Here is a 23,402-nt window from a genome sequence, read left to right as displayed (position 1 = left end):
TTATGGATTAGTTCTGTATCTTCATTGCAGTGGTGGTTACATCGATCTACACAATGTAAAACTACACACACACTTTCCCCCAATGTCAATTACTAAGCTTTAGTGTTGTACTATAATTATTTAATATATAGCCATCAGGAGAAACTGCATGAGGGGTACACAGGACCTCTCTACTATTTTACAGCTCCTTATGACTCTATAATTATTTCATACTGAGGAGATTTTTTTTTTGTGATACCAGGGTTTGAACTCAGGGCCTATAGCCTGAGCCACTCCAGCCCCCGCCCCGCTTTTGGTGATGGCTTTTTTCGAGATAGGGTCTTGCAAACTATTTGCCCAAGCTGGCTTTGAATCGTGATCCTCGTGATCCCTGCCTCCTGAGTAGCTAGGATTACAGGTGTGAGCCACTGGCTCTCAGCTTAAGGTGCTTTTTTTTAAAAAAAAAGAGCACTCAAGGGTCAGGAATGTAGTTCAGTGATGTAGTGCTGCCTAATATTTATGAAGTCCTAAGTTCCATCACCATAAAACAAACAAAAAAACCCAACAACACTGTAGTGGTTGTGGGGCATGGATGTGATAAGGACCAAAGAGGATGAAGGTTGGAGCAAATAGTCTTGTGATTCCTATCAGATGAAAGATGCTGTCTGGACCCTCACTATATTTGTTATGATGGAGAAAGGGGGACAGATGGAAAGGATGATAAAAGAGTAGAATCAGCAGGACCTTGGTAAAACCCAACCAGATGTTTAGGAGGTAAGGGAGAGAGAGGACTCTGTGTTGATTCCTAGGCCTGTAGCTTGGGTGACTTAAGTACACGCTAGGCATCTCAAATAGAGCCTGAGTTATATCTTTGTAACTAAAAAATGTTGAGTTGGAGTTTTTTGTTTGTTTGTGTTCTGAGGCAGGGTCTCGCTGTGTTGCCTAGGCTGATCTCAAACTCCTAGGCTCCAGCAATCCTTCTCAACCTCCTGAGCAGCTGAAATTATAGGTGTGCATCACTTCATCCAAGATGCTGCTCTTTTGAGAATTTTCTGAAATGCCTTAAAGTCTTTTGGGATGTACTATAGTCTATTATGAAGCCAGATATTCATGTAATTTTCCTTGGACTTTTCTTTTTGCCTACCTAGTCTGTTGCATCTATTTAAGGAATGAGTTTCAAAGTAGTTAAGAACTACATGACATTGGACCATGATTTCCTCCTCTGTAAAATGAACATGATATCTTGTAATAATATATTAATAATTGTTCCCTCTCTGAGTTTTTATGAGAAACAAATGAGATAATATATGTAAAGTACCTCATATATATCAATTGCCTAAGGTGTACTCCTCCTCCTGTGACTACTGCTAACAAAAATTACAGTGAGAAAAATGTTAAAATGCAATAGATCCTGTCTATTGTAGCCAGCTACAGAAATGCTCAGATTCTCTAGAATAGTCTATTTTCCCCTTAATTTCTGTTTTCCAGTTCCTTCAGTGATCCTTAAAGAGTGGTCTGCCTATAAAGGGAAGTCACCTCAAACCCCTGAACTCGTATCTGCACTGACATTTCGGGAATGGACTTGCCCCAACCTCAAAAAGCTCTGGCTAGGCAAAGCAGTTGAGGACAAGAACAGAAGGATGAGGGCTTTCCTGGCCTGTATGAAGTCAGACACACCCAGTATGCTCAATCCTGCTAATGTTCCTACTCATCTGCTGCTCATGTGCTGTGTACTCCGGTAAGCCATATGACAGGGTTTCTCTTCTACTTTTTTGGACATTTCCTTTAAGCAGGTGTTTTTATGTCATTTCTTGGTGGGGAGTTTTCTGTTTTATGCTTGGCTTAGATCTCAGAAACATTGGAAATGATTACTACGTAGTTACCTCAGTGTATGATCCTCTGTCATCAGTCCATGCATGACCCCTCAATTATTTGGTTATACTTCAGGTTTTTTCACCTTCAATCCTCATTCCTGATCCAGTTTCCTTTGACATGTATACTTCTAAGCCATCTTCCATATGTTTTTTTAGATATGTGTATATCCATGCAGTCTGTAATATTTTGTTTTTGGTGTTGAGGATGGAATTCAGGGATTCATGCATACTAACCAAGTGCGGTACCACTGAGCTGTTTGAACACTGAAGTAACACATGGAGGGGACTTATTATATAATAGATGTTAAATGTATGTTAATTCCCTAACTATCTTAAAAATTGCATTGCCCAGCAATATCAAGTAAACACAGGACAGAAACATTGAACTATAGCCTACTTGAGTACAAGAACTAAACTTCTCAATTACTTATACTAACTATAGGTAAACAAAGCCTCCCATGAAAGTAAAGTAACACTGGAGAAGTTGTGACTAAAATGTTTGTTGGTGAAGTTCTTGAGGTTGGTCCAGAGAAATAGTCTTTTAGGAAAGAGTGACATAATTTGAAAAAAATAGGAAGAACTTTTGCATATATGTTAGTTATCACTGAAGAGCTCTTTCAGACTTCTGGGGTTGGAGTGAAGCCCTGTTGAATGTCCAGGGGCATGCACCAAGGCCATATCATTTCTACCAAAGTTCACTGAAATCTAAATAGTTTTTCAGAAATAGAACCTGAAATTAGACAAGGTCTCTTCTCTTGATTTATTAATACATTTGAGAAGTCTGTCTGATAAATAATTCTATTAAAAAGCACTAGAGGCTGGGGGGATGGCTCAAGCCTGTAATCCTAGCTATTTGAGAGGCGGAGATTGGGAAAATCACAGTTCAAGGCCAGCCTGGGAAAAAAGTTCATGATATCCCATTTCAACCAATGGCTGGGCGTGATGGTGCATGCCTGTCATCCCAGTTGTGCAGGGAAGCATAAGTAACAGGATCCAGGTTCAGGCTGGCCAAGACATAAATTGAGACCCTGTCTTAAAAAAAATGCAAAAAAGGCTGAGGGAGTGGCTCATGTGGTATAGTGCCTGTCTAGCAAGAATGAGGCCCTGAGTTCAACTTCTAGAACCAAGAGAGAGGGGTAGGGAGAGGGTGGGAGGGAGGGAGAGAAAAGAAGAGAAAAAAGGAAAAAGGAAAGGAAGAAAGAAGCACAGGAGGATGAGGACTTGAGCTCAATCTCCAGGACTGCAAAAAGTGAAAGAAAGCACTGGATCCACTCCCAGCATAGGCCATTTGGGTTGATTATGTGCCATTCTGATAGAAAATAAAAATATATGCAAACAGAACATATACTTGACAATAATTTTAAGTCAATCAGGATAATCAAGCAAGTAAGGAAGAGTACCTTAGAGACTTTCAAGACAAAAATAGTCAGAAGGAATAAAGAGGGTCACCATTTATTAATAAAGGGAACATTCTGTCAAGAAGATTTAACAGTTGTAAATATGTATGCACCAAACATTGGTGTATGCAATTTCATTTAAAAAACACTATTTGACATAAAGGGACAGATAGGTCTAGATACAGTAATAGTGGGTAACTTCAATACCCTGCTCTCATCAATACACAGAACAGACCAAAAAAAGTATCAACAAGAAAACTTCAGAGTTAAATTGTACCATAGCCTAGATGGACATTTACACAATATTCCATCTATCTTCTATGGAATACACTGTCTTAACAGCAGCTCATGGAATCCTCTCCAAAATCTTATTTTAGGCCATAAAGCAAGTTTTGACAAATAAAAAAACAAGTAATTTCTTGTATATTATTGGATCATCATGGAATAAAGTTAGAAATCAATAGCAAGAGAAACAAGTATACAAATAAATAGATATTGAACAATACACTTTTGAATGATCACTGAATCATTGAAGGTATCAGGGAGGAAATTTAAAAACTCTTATAATCTAATGAATATGAAAATACTATTTACCAAAACGTTTGGGACACAGCAATGGCAATTTTATGAGGGAAGTTTATGACTATAAACATTAAAAACTCAGAAAGCTCTCAAATAAATAATCTAATGGTGCAAAATCTTAGAAAAACAAGCACAAGTGAAACTAAAATTAGTAGATGGAAAGAAATTATAAAGATCATAGTGGAAATGAATGAAACGGGGACTAAAAGAACAATACAGAGGATCAGAGAAACCAAGAGTTGGTTCTTTCATCTTGAAGATGAAGAACATTGACAACTCCTTAGTCAAACTAACCAAAAGAAAGAAAATGGGCTGGAGATGTGGCTGAAGTGATAGAGAACCTTGCCTAGCAAGCTCCCCAGAAAAATCTGATAAATTCAGCAAAGCAGGAGGATATAAAATCAACCTACATAAGTCAGTATCTTTTCTATATGCCAGTAACAAACATGCTAATAAAAACAATTCCATTTTCAATAGCCTCAAAAAATACCTAGGAATAAACCCAGCAAAGAAAGTGAAAGACCTCTACAATTAAAATTATAAAACATCAAAGAAAGTGATTGAAGAAGATACTGGAAGATGGAAACATCTCCCATGCTCATGGATAGACAGAATTAATATTGTAAAAATGGCTATACTACTGGAAGAAATCAACAGATTTAATGTAATCCCATCAAGATCCCAATGTCATTTTTCACAGAAATAGAAAAATCAATCCTATTCTTCATAGCAATAGAAAAATCAATCCTAAATTCCTATGGAAGCACAAAATGCCTTGATTACTTAAAGCAATCCTGAGAAAAAAAGAGCAATGCAGAGGTATCCACAATATCAGACTTTAAATTATACTACAGAGCCATAGTAAAAAACAAACAAGCAAACAAAAAAGCATGGAACTGACACAAAGACCCATGGAATAAAATGGAAAACCCCAAAATAAATCCATACACAACCAATTGATTTTTGATAAAGGAGCAAAAAAATAAATGTTGGAGAAAAGATAACCAATTTTCCCAGCACCATTTGTTGAAGAGGTTATCTATATGCAAAGCATATGGATCAAAGATCTTAATAGAAGACCTAAAACTTTGAAACTTCTACAGGGAAACATAGGGAAAACTCAGACATAAGCATAAGCAGTCATTTCCTAAACAGGAGTCCAATTGCTGAGGAAATAAGAGGAAGTAATTGACAAATGGGACTGCATGAAACTAAAAAAATTACCAGAATCAAGAGATAACACAAAGAATGAGAGAAAATCCTTGCCAGCTATTTAGTGGATAAAGGATCAATGTTTAGGATATGCAAATACCTCAAAAAGTTAAACAGCAAAAGAACAAATAATCCAATTAGTAAATTGGAAAACAAATAGTTCTCAGAAGAAGTACAAATGGTTAATAAACATGAAGAAATGTTCAACATCATTACCCATAAGGGAAATGCAAATGAAAACTACATTGACATTCCATCTCACACCAGTCAGAATGGCTATCATGAAGAAAACATTAAGTCCTGCTTAGGATGTGAGGAGAAAAGGAACCCTTATACAGTACTGGTGGGAATATAAACTAGAGCAACCTCTATGGAGATCAGTATGGCGGCTCATCTAAAAGCTGAAAATAGACCTACCTTATCTTGCTATGCCACACTTGGGCATATATCCAAAGAAGTGTAAATCAATATACAAGTGATAACTGCACACCATGTTCACCACAGCACTATTCACAATAGTCAAGCTATGGAATCAGCCCAGGTGCCCATCAACAGGTGAATGGATAAAGACACAGCCATAGGAAGAACGAAATGATGCCATTTGCAGGAAAGTAGATGAGACTGGAGATCATCATTTTGAGTGAAATAAGCCAAGCTCAAAAAGCCAAACATAACATGTTTTAGATCATTTATGGAATCTAAATCTAAAATGGTAACAATAATAATGAAAATGGGACATGAATGTAAATGGAGGACTATGGGAGGTGAAATCAGTGGGAGGGAAGTGGTATAAGAGGGTATGGGAAGTGAAGAGGTTCAAAGTATATTACATCTATTTATATACGAAACTCACCAAATACTGTTTGAAACATAGGGCTGGAGGGAGGGAGGCTAAGGGAATATAGTGGAAGGGATGGACTTGTTCAAAGTATGCATCTATGAAGTTTTCATGATGCAACTCACCCTATTAATAAAAATTTTTAAGTAAAACTAAAAAAACTTAAGAAACTAAAAAAGACACTAGAGGATGTAATGAGCTCCCATTTCACGGATCTGCAGAATTAGCATCATAAAAGTGATTATATTACTGAAAATCAAATTCAAGTTTAAGGAAATCCTGTCAAAATTGCAATGAAATTTTTCATTGGAATAGAAAAAAAGTCCTAAAAACCATATGGAGACACAAAAGACACAGAGTAGCCAAAGCAATTCTGTGCAAAAAGAGCGATACTGGATGTATTACAATTCCAGATTTCAAATTACACTACAGAGCCACAGCAATGAAAACAGCATGGTCCTGGCATAAAAACACACATAGATCAATGGAATAAAGAACCCAGAAATAAGCTCACACAGCTATAGAACTTGATTCTCAACAAAGGTACCAAAAACATACATTGGAGACAGAAATTGTGTTGGGAAAACTGGATATCCACATGTAGAAGACTGAAACTAGATCTCGTTCTCTCATCTTGTATTAAAATCAATTAAAATGGACCAAGGACCTTAATATAAGGCCTGAAATTTTGAAGCTACTAGAGGGAAACATAAGGAAAATACTTCAAAATATAGGCATAGGCAATGACTTTCTGAATAGGATACCAATAGCTCAGGAAACAAGAACAAGAATACATGAATGGGATTACATCAAATTAAGAAGCTTCTGTTCAGCAGAGGTACCAATTACCAGAGTTAACAGACAGCCTACTGAATGGGAGAAAATCTTTCCCAGCTATTTATCTGACAGGGGATTAATATTTATATATAAAGAACTCAAAAAATGAGGGCTAGAGGAGTGGCTTAAATGGTAGAATGCCTGCTTTCCAAGCACAAAGCCCTCAGTCCCACCAAAAAAAGAAAAAACAAAAAACCAAAACAAAACTCAAAAGTTAAACACCAATGGAAAAAAACAAGAAGTATAAATGACCAATATATACATGAATGAATATTCAATATCCATAGCCATCAGCAAAATACAAATCAAATTACATTAAGGACTGGGGGCATGGCTTAAGTGGTAGAACGCTTGCCTAGCAATTGTGAAGTCAATTCAATTCCCAGTACTGCCAAAAAAAAAAAAGAAAAAGAAAAAATAACATTGAGATTCCATCTCACTCCAGTCAGAATGAATATCATCTAAAACAAAGAACAAATGCAAGGGTGTAGGGAAAAAAGGAACCTTTATACACTGTTGGTGGGATTGTTAATTAGTTCAGCCACTATGGAAATCAGTATAAAGGTTCCTTAAACAACTAAAAATAGAACTACTATATAATCCTGCTATACTATTCCTGGTTATATTCCTGAATCTAATTCAGCATACAATAGAGATACCTGCACATCTATATTGTGAATAGCAGCAGTGTTCCCATTAACATTATGGAATCACGTTAGATGCCCATCAGCAGATGAATATGGTGTATGTACACAAAGGAGTATTATTCAGACATAATGAATAATGAAATTAGCTAGGTGTTGTGGCTCAAGCCTGTAATCCTAGGTACTTGGGAGGCAGAGATCAGGAGGATCACAGATGGAGGCCAGCCCAGGCAAAAAAGTTTGAGAGACCCCATTTCAACCAATTGTTGGGTGTAGTAGCATGCGCCTATCATCCTCACTACATGGGGAAGCATAATCAGGAGGATTGTGGTCCTGGCTGGCCTTGACATAAAGTAAGACCCTATCTAAAAAATACCCAATTCATAAAGGGCTTCTGGAGTGGCTCAAGTAGTAGAGCACCTGCCCTGAGTTCAATCTCTAATACTCCCCATCCAAAATAATGAAATTCTTTCATTTGCATGAAAATGAGTGGATCTGGAATTAATTATGTTAAGCAAAATAAGCCAGACTCAGACAAATACAGCATGTTTTCTCTCAAGTGTGGAATCTAGGTTTTTTTTTTTTAAAAAGACATGAAAATAGTAGGGGAATTATTTGGGAATAGGAAGGAGACCAGTGGGAGGGGCAATAGCAGCAGGTAATGGGGGTGTTAAATATGACCAATATATATTTTATATGTATGAAAATGTCATAATGAAGCCCATTAAAGTGTATAATAAATAAACAGGATATGCTAATGCAAATAAGACCCCTAGATAAGTAAGCTTAGAAATGAAAATAATTAAAAATCAAAATCTGAGAAGGGACATCATTGGCCACACCTTGCAGGGGAGAGAGACTTTGTCCAAAATTAGTCCAAATGAGTCACTACGCAAAGAAACAAAAAGTCTAGCAACAGTAACAATACTGTAAGATGGGGGCCAGAATCCCAAAGTTGCTACAGTATGTTATCAAATCTGTCCAGTTTTTGAGCAGAAATTACAAGAGTCTCAAAGAAACAATAATATGTGTATCATATACTGGAAAAAAATCAGTTAATACGAACTGTCTTTTGGGCTTAGGTTATGTAGTAGAGCGCTTGCCTAACGTGCACAAGAGCCTGGGCTCAACCCTGGCATCAAAAAACAAAATAAAAACTGTCTCTGATTGGTATAGATGTTGAACATAGTAACTGTATGGCAACTTTTAATCAGTTGCTATAAATATATTCAAAGATCTGTAGGAAACCATATTTAAAGAAGGAGGTGGGGTGTTTGCTCAGTGGTAGAGCATGTGCTTAGCATGCATGAAGCCCTAGGTTCAATCACCAGCACCAAAAAAGAAAGAAAGAAGAATTAAAGGGAAGTATAACAAAAATGAATTAACGACTAAAGAATATAAATTACAAAAAGAAATCAAATAGATATTTTGGAATTGAAAAATATGGTAACTTCAAGGGTTCAATACCAGATCTAAACTGAGAGAGAAAATAATTGGTGAACTTGATGATAGATACATAAAGATTATCTGTTCCAAGGTACAGAATGGAAGAAAATAATGAAAACATTGAACAGAACCTAGTACAACCTCAAGCATACCAGCATATGCATAATAGGCATCCTGGGAAAGAGGAAGAGAGTTAGACAAAAAAATTTGAATAATAATAACTGAAAACTTCTTAAATTTGATGAAATCTACACATCCAAGATCAAGAGTTTCCAAAGTAGTATAAAGTCAAAGATCCACACATAGATAATGTTAAAAGGCAATCTTGAAAGTAGCAAGAAAAACACAACTCATACCATTATATAAAAAAAGATTAGTATAAATAAAGAGTGGAAGCAACCCAAGTTTGCATTGATGTATGAGTAGGTAAACAAAAAGTGATAGAACGAAATATTGTTCTTCCTTAAAAATGAAAGAAATCCTGGTACATGTTACATACAATATGGGTGACACTGGAAGACATTAGTTAAGTAAAAGAAACCAGTCACAAAAGGACAAATATTGTGATTCCACTTACATCAAATAATTGGGGTAGTCAAATTTACAGAGACAGAAAGTAGGATCTTGGTCCCTGGAGAATGGGGGAAGTGGAGAATGGGAAGTTATTCTTTAATAGGTATGAGTTTCAGGTGAGGAAGAAGAAAAAGTTCTGGAGGTGGATGGTGGAGATAGTTGCATCATAATGTGCATGCACTTTAATACTACTGAACTGTACAGTTAAAAATGGCTAGAGTGGTAAATTTTATGTCATATTCATTTTAACAAAGTAAGACAAAAAGGAAGTTAGGGATGGGACTTCCAGAAAGACAGAGTAAGGAAATGTACAAACCCTCTGTCCTGCAAGATTTTAATTTAACTGGTGAAAGTTATAAAAAATAGAAATAATTTACTGTTTCTGGAGGTTTACTAAGGACATCAGTAGATAGAAAAACATTCATTGAAGAAAATCTACTAAGGGAATTGAGCAGGGCTGGTATAGGGGTTTCTTTTCCCAGAGGTGGCTCAAGAAAAAAGAAGTGGCCATGTCAATCCCTGATCAGAAAGGTGATTTTAGGACAGCTAGGCATGGACCCTTCAGGTGGACAGCTTCTGCCAGAAGGGATAGCACAGGGATAACAAAAGAAGTCAAGCAAGCTCTTACAATCATAGGAGATAGTGGTTTTTTTTTTGGGGGGGAGTACTGGGGTTTGAACTCAGGGCTTCAAGCTTTCCAGGCTCTACCACTGGAGCCACTCCACCAGCCCTATTTTTTTTTTGCATTGGGTATTTTTGAGATAGGGTCTTGTAAACTATTTGCTTGGCCTAACTTTGAATTGTGATCCTACTGATCTTGGCCTCCCGAGTAGCTAGGATTACAGGCGTGATCCACACGCTCCCAGCTATGAGGTATAGTCTTAAAGCTGCTGACTCTGAGTTCACTAATGTGGTTAAAAAAAAAACAACCTATTTTGCTGGCTGACATAAGAGACTTTGTTCCTATCAGTGAAATCTACAAACAGTATTTCAGAAATAGGTTTCAGGCGTAGAACTATTTATCAGATTGCTGTTTTGTCCAAAGGAGGCTTCATTGAGATTGAAGCAGCAGCTTTCCAAGGATGTCTCACAGCAGCATGACTATAAGTGGGCTAAGTGTTGTTTATTGCTTAAATTGGAATTTTCATTACATTTTAAAATAACGTCTTAATTTTTTACAATTGATACTGGTAGTTTGACCAATATATCTGAAGTTAATACTGAAATATCATCTAATAGGAAGATTTGAAAATTAAATGGTGAGATAATGAATCTAGTTACAGATAATATAAATTACACTTATGTATGCTCATTGAATGTGGGAGAAGGGGTACTTATTGTACTCAAATAAATAAATGTAAAGGGAAATTACATATAGGTAAGTTGGGTTATTATTCCTGAGATATAATAAAATGTCAAGAGCTTTCTCGAGCTCTGTCTTCCTGACCTAACTGGGTGCGACTGGAGATGCAGAAAGGACAAAAAATAGAAGACAAGCATGTAGAAAGTTGGGATCAGGTGTGCTGGGTACTCCGATGGAGACACACAACAGCCTCATTACTTGTTTTCTCTATTAACTCTTCTTTTACTTTGCTCCTTTTCTCTATTCTTTAAAACCTTCTAAAGTATTCTTTTCTATTCTTTAAAGTCTCTTTCCTCAGACTCCCTCTGTCCCATGTTTTCTTTACTCTCTCTTAAAGTCTTGGTCCTCAGACTTGCACTGTCCTGTGTTCTCTCTTAGAGTCTTGGTCCTTAGACTCTCAGATACACAATGACAGCTGCAGCAGCCTCGAAAGCAGCCAACCAATCAATCAACCAACCAACCAAGAAATCCCATCTCCCTCCCTCTCCTCCTTCAGCGAGTCTTTTATATACAGTGGTAAACAAGGAGGTGGAGCAACAGTTCTCAGGGAGGGGTATGACATTGTAACAAGAGAAACCTGTGATCGTTCTTCTTTGAATGTGAACGTCTTAGGAAAACCAGCTGTACTGCAGTTTTTCCTGGCACTCTTTTGTGGCTGGGGCCATGCCAAATTCAGCCTGCAGATTATTTGACACAGCTGGGCTTATGTCAAGTTCTCATAGGCTTCTCATAATCCGCTCCCAACAATAAAAATACACCTAATTCATTTAAATCCTATTAATTCAGTGATGTGAAATATTTAATCTTCATGCCAGATATGTGGCTGCTCTTATTTGAGTAAAAGTCAAATATATAAATTTGAATGGTAGGGGTAAGGGAGTAGTAGACCAAAATTTTATATGGACAATATTTTTTCTAATGGAAGTAAAGTAGACATATAACTTTCAAAATAAGTGTGGCCAAGAGTACTACCCACCTACCCAAGCCCCACTTACAGGACAGAAACTCTAATGTAAGTTAACAGGTTGAGGATATTTGGGGCCCTAATTATCCCCCTCTAATTTATATGTAGGGAGAAATTTTTATATTAGGAGGGATAAGCCAAAAAGATCAGGGGTTGCCAACTTTACTGCATCCCCCTCATCCTTAGTGCCCACGTGCAGTCAGGAGTGTCACTCTATCATCTACTGAAAAGCATCCCTAGATCTAGTGAAACAATCAGAAGTTGTTCTTAGGGGGATAAACAAGCCATAAGGACAAGGAGACTGACTATATTTGGAACAGAGAATGGAGAACTTGATGTGTAAGAGTGCATGAAAAACAATGAGACCTTGATAAGTAATTAAGATGAGACTTGTAGCTCCATGATAGAAAAATGGCTGACTATCCATAAGTTTTATAGCAAGAACTAGAGAAAGAAACAGCCAAGACAAATCCTCCTGGAATCACAATAAACTTGGGATCGGAAAAGGTATGAGCATGCACTAGATCAGGACAGAACATAGGGCAAAACCTCAGATCATTTTCCTTTTTTAATTTTATTTTTATTTTTTATTTTATTCATATGTGCATACAATGTTTGGGTCATTTCTCCCCCCTTTCCCTCACCCCTGCCCTTACCCTCCCCACCCCCTCACTACCAGGCAGAAACTATTTTGCCCTTATCACTAATTTAGTTGAAGAGAGAGTATAAGCAATAATAGGAAGGCCCAAGGGATTTTGCTAGTTGAGATAGCTATACAGGGAGTTGACTTGCATTGCTTTCCTGTACATGTGTGTTACCTTCTAAATTAATTCTTCTCAAACTAACCTTTTGTCTACTCCCTGGTCCCCTTCTCCTATTGGCCTCTGTCGCTTTAAAGTATCTGCATTAGTTTCTCTGCATTGAGGGCAACAAATGCTATCTAGTTTTTTAGGTGTCTTACCTATCCTCATACCTCCCTTGTGTGCTCTCACTTTATCATGTGATCAAAGTCCAATCCCCTTGTTGTGTTTGCCCTTGATCTAATGTCAGATCATTTTCTAAGCTACACTCAGACCCATCAAGGAAAGACTGGTGCCTCCTCAGCACAAGTGGCTGAAATACCACCTCTGACCAAACATTGCCTGAAAATAAGCTATACTGACTCAGAGGTAATTTCTAAGAAGCCAGAAACTTCAATACCCTGCTTTCAAAATGAAGAAAGACCAACTACAAAAATTTAAGGATATTAAAGACCTGAACTACACTAAAAACCAGTTTTAACAAACACCTATAGAATGCTGTACTCAACATCAACAGAATATGCATTCTTTTCAAGTGCACATCTGCATGATAAAGCAAGACGTAATGAATTTAAAAGGATTAAAATTATACAACAATGAAATGAACTCAAATAATTAACAAAAGGAAATTTAGAAAACACAAGTGAAAACTGAACGGCACAATACTATATAACTAAGGAGTCAAAGGAGAACTTATAAGGGAAATTAGAAAATACTGAGATGAATAAGAACAAATGATAACAATATATGAGGTGCGGCTCATATATGTAGTGTGAGAGAAATATATAGCTATAAACATATATAATGTACAAGAAGAAAAACCTCAAATCAATAACCTAATTTTCTACCTTAAGATACTACAAAAGGCAAGGCTCTCACCCCCAAATACCAATGCATAATGGCACATGCCTTATAGCTATATGGGAAGCTGAGACAGGAGGACAGCTTGAGCCAAGGAGTTCAGGACCACTCTGGGCAACAGTGAGAGGAGAGAAAGAGAGAGAGAAGAGAGAGAGAGAAAGAAGAGAACAGAGAAAGAAGAGAAGAGAAATAATCATATTACATTCGGGCTGCGTACATATCTTTGTGGTAAGGCAGTTGTCTAGCATGTACGAGGCCCTAGGTTTGATCTCTAGCACTGCTAAAAAAAATACCCTCCCCCTCCCAAATCAGAAGGAAACAATAAAGACTAGATTGGAGACAAATGAAATAAAGAATGTAAAAAGAATAGAAATAATTAACAAAAGCTTTTAAAAAAAATTTTGACAGTACTGGAGTTTGAACTCAGGGCCTCACTCTTGCTAGGCAGACACTCTATTCACTGGAGCCATGCCCCCAGCCCAGAGTTTTTTTTTTTTTTTTTTTTGTAGCCAGACTTTTTTTTTTCCTTTTTCTTTTATTATTCATATGTGCATACAAGGCTTTGGTCATTTCTCCCCCCTGCCCCCACCCCCTCCCTTACCCTCCTTCTCCCCCCCCCTCAATACCCAGCAGAAACTATTTTGTCCTTATTTCTAATTTTGTTGTAGAGAGAGTATAAGCAATAATAGGAAGGAACAAGGGTTTTTGCTGGTTGAGATAAGGATAGCTATACAGGGCATTGACTCACATTGATTTCCTGTGCGTGGGTGTTACCTTCTAGGTTAATTCTTCTTGAACTAACCTTTTCTCTAGTACCTGCTCCCCTTTTCCTATTGGCCTCAGTTGCTTTTAAGGTATCTGCTTTAGTTTCTCTGCGTTGAGGGCAACAAATGCTAGCTAATTTTTTAGGTGTCTTACCTATCCTCACCCCTCCCTTGTGTGCTCTCGCTTTTATCATGTGCTCATAGTCCAATCCCCTTGTTGTGTTTACCCTTGATCTAATGTCCACATATGAGCGAGAACATACGATTTTTGGTCTTTTGCAGCCCAGAGTTTTTTAACTAAGAAAATTGACAAGACTTTAGCTACAGTAACCAAGGGGAATAAGTCTCAAATTACTAAAATAAGGAATAAAAGTTGGGTAGAATATATAAGGGTATACTATGAACTGTATACCAACAAATTAAATAACATAGATGAAATTCATAGAAAAATCACAAATTGCTGAAACTAAATCAAGAAGAAATAGAAAATCTGAGCAGACGTATAACAAGAGCTCAAATTAGTAATTTGGAACTACCCACAAAGTAAAGACCAAGCCCAAGTGGCTTTGCTGATTAATTTTACCAAATACTTTATTATAATTAATCAATCATATTAATTACACAAATTAATAGGTTTCATGGCGACAGTTCCATACAGGTATATATTGTGCTTTGATCTATCCACCTTCCCTGCCACAGTCTCTTGTCTTGTCTCTTGTCCCCTTCCCTAAAACTCCTTCATCTATTTTCAGGCTCTCTCCCTCTCTCTGTCCATTCCTTCCTTCCTTTTGAGTTTCCACATATGTGTGAAAACATGTGATGCTTTTCTTCTGTATCTGGCTAATTTTGCTTAACATGATAATATCCAGTTCCACCTGTTTTCCTGCAAATGACATGACCACATTCTTCTTTATGGCAGGATATCAGTCCATTGTGTATATGTACCATTTTTCCCATTCATCCACTGATGGGCACCTAGGCTGATTCCATGTCTTGGCTATTATGAGCAGTGCCACAATAAACATGGGTATAGAGGTATCTCTTTCATTTGCCGACTTAAATTTCCTTCAGGTATATACCCAGGAGTGATATAGCTAGATTATTTGATATATCCAGTTTTGGTTTGTTGATTTCCAAGGTAGCTGTACTAATTTCTGTTCCCACCAATAGTATGTAAAGATTCCTTTATCTCTACATCTTTACCAGCATTTGTTAGTTTTTTATCCTAACCATCTGAGCGGAATGAGATGGAATCTCAATAAAGTTTTTTGTTTTGTTTTGTTCTTGGTGGAACTGGGGTTTGAACTGAGGGCTCTGTGCTTCCAAAGCAGGCACTCTATTGCTTGAGCCACACCTCCAGTCCATTTTACTGTGGTTATTTTGAAGATGGGGGCTCGTAAACTATTTGCCTGGACTGGCCTCAAACCACAGTCCTCCTGATCCCAGTCTCCCAAGTAGTTAGGATTATAGGCATGAGCCACTGGCACCTGGCTTCAGTGAAGTTTTAATTTGCATTTCCCTGCTGGATAACGATGTAGAGAATTTGTTTCATATATTTATTGGCCATTTGTACTTCTTCCGAGAAGTATCTATTCAGATTATTCCCATTTATTGATTGGATTGCTTGAGTTATTGTTAATTTTTTTGAGTTATTTTTATATCTTGGATATAAATTCTCTGTCAAATGAATAGCTAGCAGATATTTTCTCCCACACTCTAGGTTATCTCTTCATTCTGTTGATTGTTTCCTATGGTGTGCAAAAGATTTTAAAATTTGATTTAATACCAAATGTCTACTCTTGCTTTTATTTCTGAGCTATTGGAGTCCTCCTATTCAGGACATCATTGCCTATGTCAATATCTTTAGTGTTTTCCTTTTGTAGCTTCAAAGTTTCAGGTTATGCATTAAGGCCTTTAATCTATTTTTTGTTGATTTTTTTGTACAGGGTGAGAGAGAGCAATCTAGTTTCACTCTTCTAAATGTAGTTATCCAGTTTTCCCAGCAAAATCTGTTGAAGAGGTTGTTTTGTTTCTCACATGTTTTCGGCACCTTTGTCAAGACTGTCAGGGTGACTGTAGCTGTGTGGGCTTACATCTGGGTCCTCTGTTTTATTCCATTGGTCTATGTGTCTGGTTTTATACCAATAATATGCTGTTTTTTATTACTGTGACTCTGTAGTATATTGTGAAATCATGTATTGTAATCCCTCCAGTATTGTCTTTTTGTTTGTTTTTCTCAAGATTGCTTGGCTCTTTAGGGTCTTTTGTGATTCCATACAAATTTTAGAATTTTCTATTTATATAAGAATTCCATTGGAATTTTGTTCAGGATTGCACTGAATCTGAAGATGACTTTAATTAGTATGGACATTAAACAAAATTAATTCTCCCTATCTATGAGCACAGGAGGACTTTCCATTTTATTGGGTGCAAAATTACTTTCTTCAGTGTTTTATAATTTGCATTGTAGAGATCTTTCACCTCCTTGGTTAGGTTTAGTTGTATGTATTTTTAAAGGCTATTGTGAATAAGATTGTTTTCCTGAATTTTTTTTCTCAGTAAGTTTCATTACTGGTGTATAGAAAATCTACTGATTTTTAAAATTTTGGTTTTGTATTCTGCTACTTTGCTGAAAGTGTTTATTAGATCTAAGAGTCTTCTGGTAGAGTCTTTAGGGTATTGTAAGTATATACTCATATCCTCTGATAGACTTCTTCCCTTCCTATTTATATCCCTTTAGTTTCTTTTTTCTTGCCTCTTTGGTTTGGCTTATGTTTCAAGTAGTTTAATAAGATTGGTGAGCATGGGCACCTTTGTCTCATTGCTGATTTTAGAAGAAATACTTTCAGTTTTTCTTCATTCAATATAAGGTTGGCTATTGGTTTACCATATATAGTCTTTATTATGCTTTTTAAAAATTTTTATTAGACTATATTCTTTGCACAGAGGGATTCATTGTGACAACTCCAAATAGGCTTATATTGTACATGGGTTAGATCAATTCCTAGTCTTTATTATGTTGAGATATACTCCTTTTAGTCCTAATTTCTTCAAGGCTTTTATCATGAAGGGATGTTGAATTTTGTCTAATGCTTTTTTTCTGCAGCTATTAAAATGATCATGTGATGTTTGTCCTTAATTCTACTTATGTGCTATATTCTATTTATTGATTTGCATATGTTCTACCATCCTTGGATACCTGAAATTAAATCAACTTGATAAAGGCATACGATATTTTTACTGTGTTGTTGAATTCAGTTTGCAAGTTTTTTATTGAGGATTTTTGCATCTATGTTCATGAAGGAAATTGATCTATAGTTGTCTTTTTATGTTGCATCCTTATATATGAGGTATAGGACTTGTACTTGGAATATATAAGGAAACTGCTACAACTCAATAATAACAAAATATACAACTCAGTTTTAAAAATGAATGTAAGATGTGAATAGACATCACACTAAGAAAATACAGGATTAGAGCATAAGCGCATGAAAAGATTCTCTACCTCAGTAACCTTATCCAGGGAAATGCAAATTTAAGGGGCAAAATATCACTTCATTCAGCTAGAATGATTATAGTCAGAAAGATTAAAGAATATTGAGAAACAGCAATTCCATCATACATTGCTGGGAGGAATTTCAGTTGGTATAGCTGCCTTGGAGATTACTTTGCCATTTTCTCTTTTTAAACTAATTTAACCCTGGGCCTTGCACATGCTAGGCAAATACTGTTCCACTGAGCTACACTCCCAGCCTTAGTTTGGCATTTTCTTAAAAGATTAAGCATAAATATATCATGTGACACATTTATTTTACTCCTGGTTATTTATCCAACAGCACTGAAAAGACATGTCCACACAAAGACTTGCACATGAATGTTCAGGGAAGTATTATTCATAATAGCCAAAATTCGAAATAGCTGGGCACTGGTGGCTCACACCTGTAATCCTAGCTTCAGGAGGCAGAGATCTGGAGGATCTTGGTTCAACACCAGCCCAGGCAAATAGTTCAGGAGGCCTTACCTTGAAAAAATCCTACACAGGAAAGGGCTAGTGGAGTGACTCAAGTAGTTGAGCAGCTCCCTAGCAAGCATGAGGGTCTGAGTTCAAACTCCGTACTTCCAAAAAAATTTTTGAAATAAATAACTACCAACTGGTAAATGGATAAATATAATGTGGTATGTCCATCAGTGGAATATTACTCAACAATTAGAATCTAACTATTAATACAGGCCAGACCATAAATCAACCCAAAATCCTTTGGATGGAGCTAGGAAGTAGAAGGCATGGCACATGAGAACCTACATTCAGTCCATAACACCCCCAAAAAACATTGTGCTAAATATTGATAAAAGAAGTTAAAGAATGATTAAATAAATGGAAACTTTATGGACTTATTATAATAAAATGTATTTCTCCCAAAATTGGCTTATAGGTTTAATGTGAGGTTGTTTGCATTCAGCAAATTTATTCTGAAATTTATATCAAAAGGTAAAGTCATCTGAGTCAATGATGCAGGTCTCTCTCTAGTTCTAGCTATTCAGGAGGCTGAGACTAGAGGATTGCTTAAGCCCAGCCTAAGCAACATAGTGAATTTTTTTTTAATGGTGATACTAGGGGTTGAACTGAGGGCTTCATCCTTGATAGGCAGTTACTCTACCACTTGAGCCCTTTTCTGTGTTGGGTATTTTCAAGATAGGGTCTTGTAAACTATTTGCCTGGGGCCCAACTAAAATAGTGAAACCTTGTCTTAAAAAAAAAAAAAATCCAGCCAGGCACAGTAGTGCAGGCCTATATTCCTAGCTACTGGAAGGCATAGACCAGGAGGATCATGGCTCTAAGCTAGCCCTGGTAAAGTGTTTACAAGCAAGCAGTGTCTGGGCATGGTAATGCACATCTGTCAACCCAGCTATAAGGAGAAGCAAAATAGGATTGTGGTCCAGGCCAGCCCAGGAATATAGTGAGACCCTATCTCAAAAATAACCAACACAAAAAAGTGCTTGGTGGAGTGGCTCAAGAGGTAGAGTGCCTGCCTAGCAAGCATAAAGCCCCAAGTTCAACCCCCAGTACTGCAAAAAAAAAAGAAAGGTATAGTCCCTTATAGTAGCTAAAATGATCTTGAAAAAAAGAATGAAAAAGTGGAAGAATCACTCTACCCAATATTGAGGCTATATATAATTGAAGTATTCAAGAGATTGAGATATTTGCAAAGGACTATATTGGTGAAACAAAATAAAGAACCCAGAATGTGGGTTCAAACTGATGTGTTCAATTGATTATTGAGAAATGCAGAAACAATTCACTGGAGTGAGGATGGCCTTTTCAAGAAATAGTGTTGGAACAATTAGACAATATATAGTCAGAAAAAATGAACCCTGACTTAACCCTTGCATCATATATAAAAATTAACTCAAAACACAAAACTATATAACTTCTGGGTAGGGGAACCAGAAAAATCTTCAGGATTTTGGGTTAGGCAAAGCATTCTTAAACTTGAAACCAAAAGCATAATTGATAAAAGGAAAAGCTGATAAATTAGACTTCATCAGAATTGAAAATGTTGGCCCTTTGAAAGCTCTTGTGAAGATAGCATTTGATGTCCTCAATGTAAAGGAACTAATGCAGAAACTTTAAAGCAATAGAGAAGGGGACCAGGAACTAGACAAAAGGTTAGTTCAAGAAGAATTAATTTAGGACTGGTGGAGTGGCTCAAGTGGTAGAGCGCCTGCCTAGCAAGTGTGAAGCCCTAAGTTCAAACCCCAGTACCACCAAAAAAAAAAAAAAAGAAGAATTAATTTAGAATGTACACATATGTACAGGAAATCAATGCAAGTCAACTCCCTGTATAGCTATCCTTATCTCAACTAGCAAAAACCCTTGGTCCTTCCTATTATTGCTTATAGTCTCTCTTCAAAAAAATTAGAGATAAGGGCAAAATAGTTTCTGCTTGGTAGCGAAGGGGTAGGAGGGGAGAGGGAGGGGGCAGGGGGAAGGGGACAGAAATGACCCAAACATTGTATGCACATATGAATAAAAGAAATAAAAATTTAAAAAAAGAAAGCTCTTGTGAAGATGATGAAAAGATACTACAAATTGGGAGAAACTGAAACCACATATCCAAAAAATGACTAGTATCTAGAATATTATATATTCTAGAACTCTCAAAAGTCAACACTAAAAAAAAAAAAAAAAAACCCAAACAATCTAATTAGAAAGTGGGCAAAAGTCATGAACAGACATTTCACAGAAGAGGATATATGATAGCAAATAAACATATGAAAATGTGTTTAACATCATTAGCCATTACAAATTAAAACAATGAGATATCATTATATGACTATCAGAATGACTAATATAAGAAATACTCAGTAATAAAAAGCAACAAATTATTGCTAACAAGAACCAGCATAAATGAATCTTGAGGCTACGTGAAAAAACCATCCTAAAAGATTACATACTTGGTGATTCCACTGTCATTAAAATGACAAAATTATGGAAATGGAAAATAAATTGGGAGGGTCAAGTAGTGGTTAGAAAATGAGTGTGATTTTTTTTTAAAAGGCAACATGAGAGATCCTGGTAGTAATGGAACTATTCTATATCGTGACTGGATCAATATCAGCATCCTAGTTACAATATTTTACAGGATATTACTATTTAGAAAATGTAAATTTGGTAAGGTATTTAAGGGATCTCTCTGTTTTATGTCTTCTAATTGCAATGTGACTCTACAATAATATAAAAATTAAAAGTTCATTTGAGGGTTGGGGGCATGGTTCAAGTGGTGGAGTGCCTGCCTAACAAGCAAGAGGCTCTGAGTTCAAACCTCAATACCACCAAAAGAAATAAAGTTCAAATGAAACAAAATTTAAAGTAGGGCATGGTGGCACATAGTGTAATCCCTGCACTCAGGAAGTTGAGGCCAGAGGACTGTGAGTTCCAGGTCATCTTGGGCTACAGAGTGGGGGGAGTTTGGAGTTGTAGCTCAATGGTACAGTCCTTGCCCAACATGCCTGATGCCCTGGGTTCAATCCCAGTACCACAAAAAAATAAAAACAAAACAAAGCCCCCACAAAAGCAAAAATTAAGCTAAAAAATAAAGCTACACAAAATACCATATATTATTCTACTTATGAAAAGACCAGAACAGGCAAATCTATGGACATACAAAGTAGATTAGTGGTTGTCTTGTGATAAGAACAATGAATGACTGCACATGAGTGAGCAGGATCTTTTGGAGGCAGTGCAAATGTTTTAAAACTCTGTGATGATAGTTATACAACTCTTTTAATTTACTAAATATCATCAAGTTTGGTGCAGTTATAATGGATGAATTTTATGGTATATAAATTATACCTTAGTAAAAAAAATTTTAAGGTAGGTTTCTGTATACATTAAAATTATTCCAAAATTTTGAGTGGTGTTAAAGAAAAAATTAAAGGCTGACCCTCTCTCCTCAAAACAAGGAAGATAATTTGTGCAATTAAAATAATAATAGTAGTAACTGTGACTGTATCTATATGTCAAAATACATCCTATTGAAATGGCAAACTAGGAAAATATTTCCAACAGTTAAGGCAGTGTGTTAATATTCTCTCTATATAAAGGCTTTTTGGAAACCAGAACCTCAAATGGGTAAGTGAGGTTCATACTCATTTACTTATAAGAAACAAAACCATTTCAGCTATGATATTGTAAAGATGCAGGTAGTTTCATAGTCATCCAAGAACAAGAAAAGTGATATAAAGAATTGTCCTAGAACGTCAGGAACAGAGACTACCTACTCTCTCTTGGGTCTGGGTAGATCTTTTCGCATGTCTGTTTCACAAGTCTGTTTCATTTCTTGGCTCAAGACTCTTGAACAATCCATGAATTGGTTTGACTTGGATCAATTGTCCACCATTGTCCCAATAGCTGTCACTATTATAAAGAAATGACTTTACGAGAGCACACAAGGGAGGTATGAGGATAGGTAAGACACCCAAAAAACTAGATAGCATTAGTTGCCCTCAATGCAGAGAAACTAATGCAGATACTTTAAAGCAACAGAGGCCAATAGGAGAAGGGAACCAGGAACTAGAGAAAAGGTTAGTTCGAGAATTAATTTAGAAGGTAACACACATGCACAGGAAAGCAATGCAAGTCAACTCCCTGTATAGCTATCCTTATCTCAACTAGCAAAAACCCTTGTTCCTTCCTATTATTGCTTATACTCTCTCTACAACAAAATTAGAAATAAGGGCAAAATAGTTTCTGCCTGGTAGTGAGGGGGTAGGGGGGAGAGGGAGGGGACGGGGGCGGGAAGAGGGTAAGGGAGGGGGCAGGGGAAGGGGAGAGGAATGACCCAAACATTGTATGCATATATGAGTAAAAGAAAAAAAAGAAATGGCTTTAGAGTATCTGAGGAGGAATAAACAGAATAAGCAAATTAATTGATTTGTCTATGAGAGACAGACAGAGAAGTAAATAAGGTTTTGGGAAAATAAGCAACCTCTAAATTAGCAAAGAAACAAATTTAAATGACAACAGACTTATGCCCATTAAGTCATCAAAGACTAATGATAACAGTATGCCAATGCACTGCTGGGGGATAGGGTGCAAATGGGACATAGTCTGTAAAACAATTTTTTATATATATTAAGGACCTTTTAAAGTGAACAGAATCTCTGACCTAATAATTCTACTTCTAGTACTGTCCTAAGAGAATGAATAATCAGAGATGTAGACAAGATTTAATATGTGAATATATTTGTAGTATTATAGTAAAGAAAAGGTATAAATAGTAAATAAAAGGAAATTTTAATGAGAGAAATTTTATTTATTTATTTGTTTATTTATTTTTGAGACAGGGTCTCGCAATGTTGACCAAGCTGGTCTCAAACTCCAGCTCAATGAAGTCTCCTGTCTCAACCTCCCAATTGCTGGGATTACTGATTATGGGAAACTATACCCAGTTTAAGAAACTATTTAATAAATTGATATACTCACAAAATAAACATGCAGTCCTTAAAAATCATGTTTTAAAAAAGTATTTCATGAATGATAAGTTCTTATAATGTTGAGTGAAAAAGCAAGATAAAAATACTCTGTATACAGTTTGAAAGAAGAAAAAAAGTGAGATTTTGAGATGCTAGGAAGAAAGAAGCCAAAATCACAACAATTTAACAGAGGTCATATCTGAATGGCAAGATTACTAAGTATTTTATTTTTATTTTTCATTTTCTTTGTACTTTTTTGTCTTTTTTTTAACACAGTGCTGGGGATCAAACC

General features: G+C 36.4%; 1 protein-coding gene across 2 annotated transcripts in view; it reads left to right on the top strand.

Moving 5' to 3' along the window:
- Fam120c (family with sequence similarity 120 member C) overlaps positions 1-23,402 on the top strand; it is a 116,069-nt gene that overhangs the window by 71,687 nt on the left and 20,980 nt on the right. For both annotated transcript variants that reach the window (XM_074064116.1, XM_074064114.1), the window contains exon 10: positions 1,468-1,717. In XM_074064116.1, coding sequence (XP_073920217.1) covers positions 1,468-1,717 — 250 coding nt within the window. The remainder of the gene's footprint in view (positions 1-1,467; positions 1,718-23,402) is intronic.

Source organism: Castor canadensis, chromosome X (assembly GCF_047511655.1).
Source record: "Castor canadensis chromosome X, mCasCan1.hap1v2, whole genome shotgun sequence".
Classification (NCBI taxonomy): Eukaryota; Metazoa; Chordata; class Mammalia; order Rodentia; family Castoridae; genus Castor; species Castor canadensis.
Note: the sequence above shows the minus strand (reverse complement) of the source record. Positions and strands in the feature narration are given on the sequence as shown.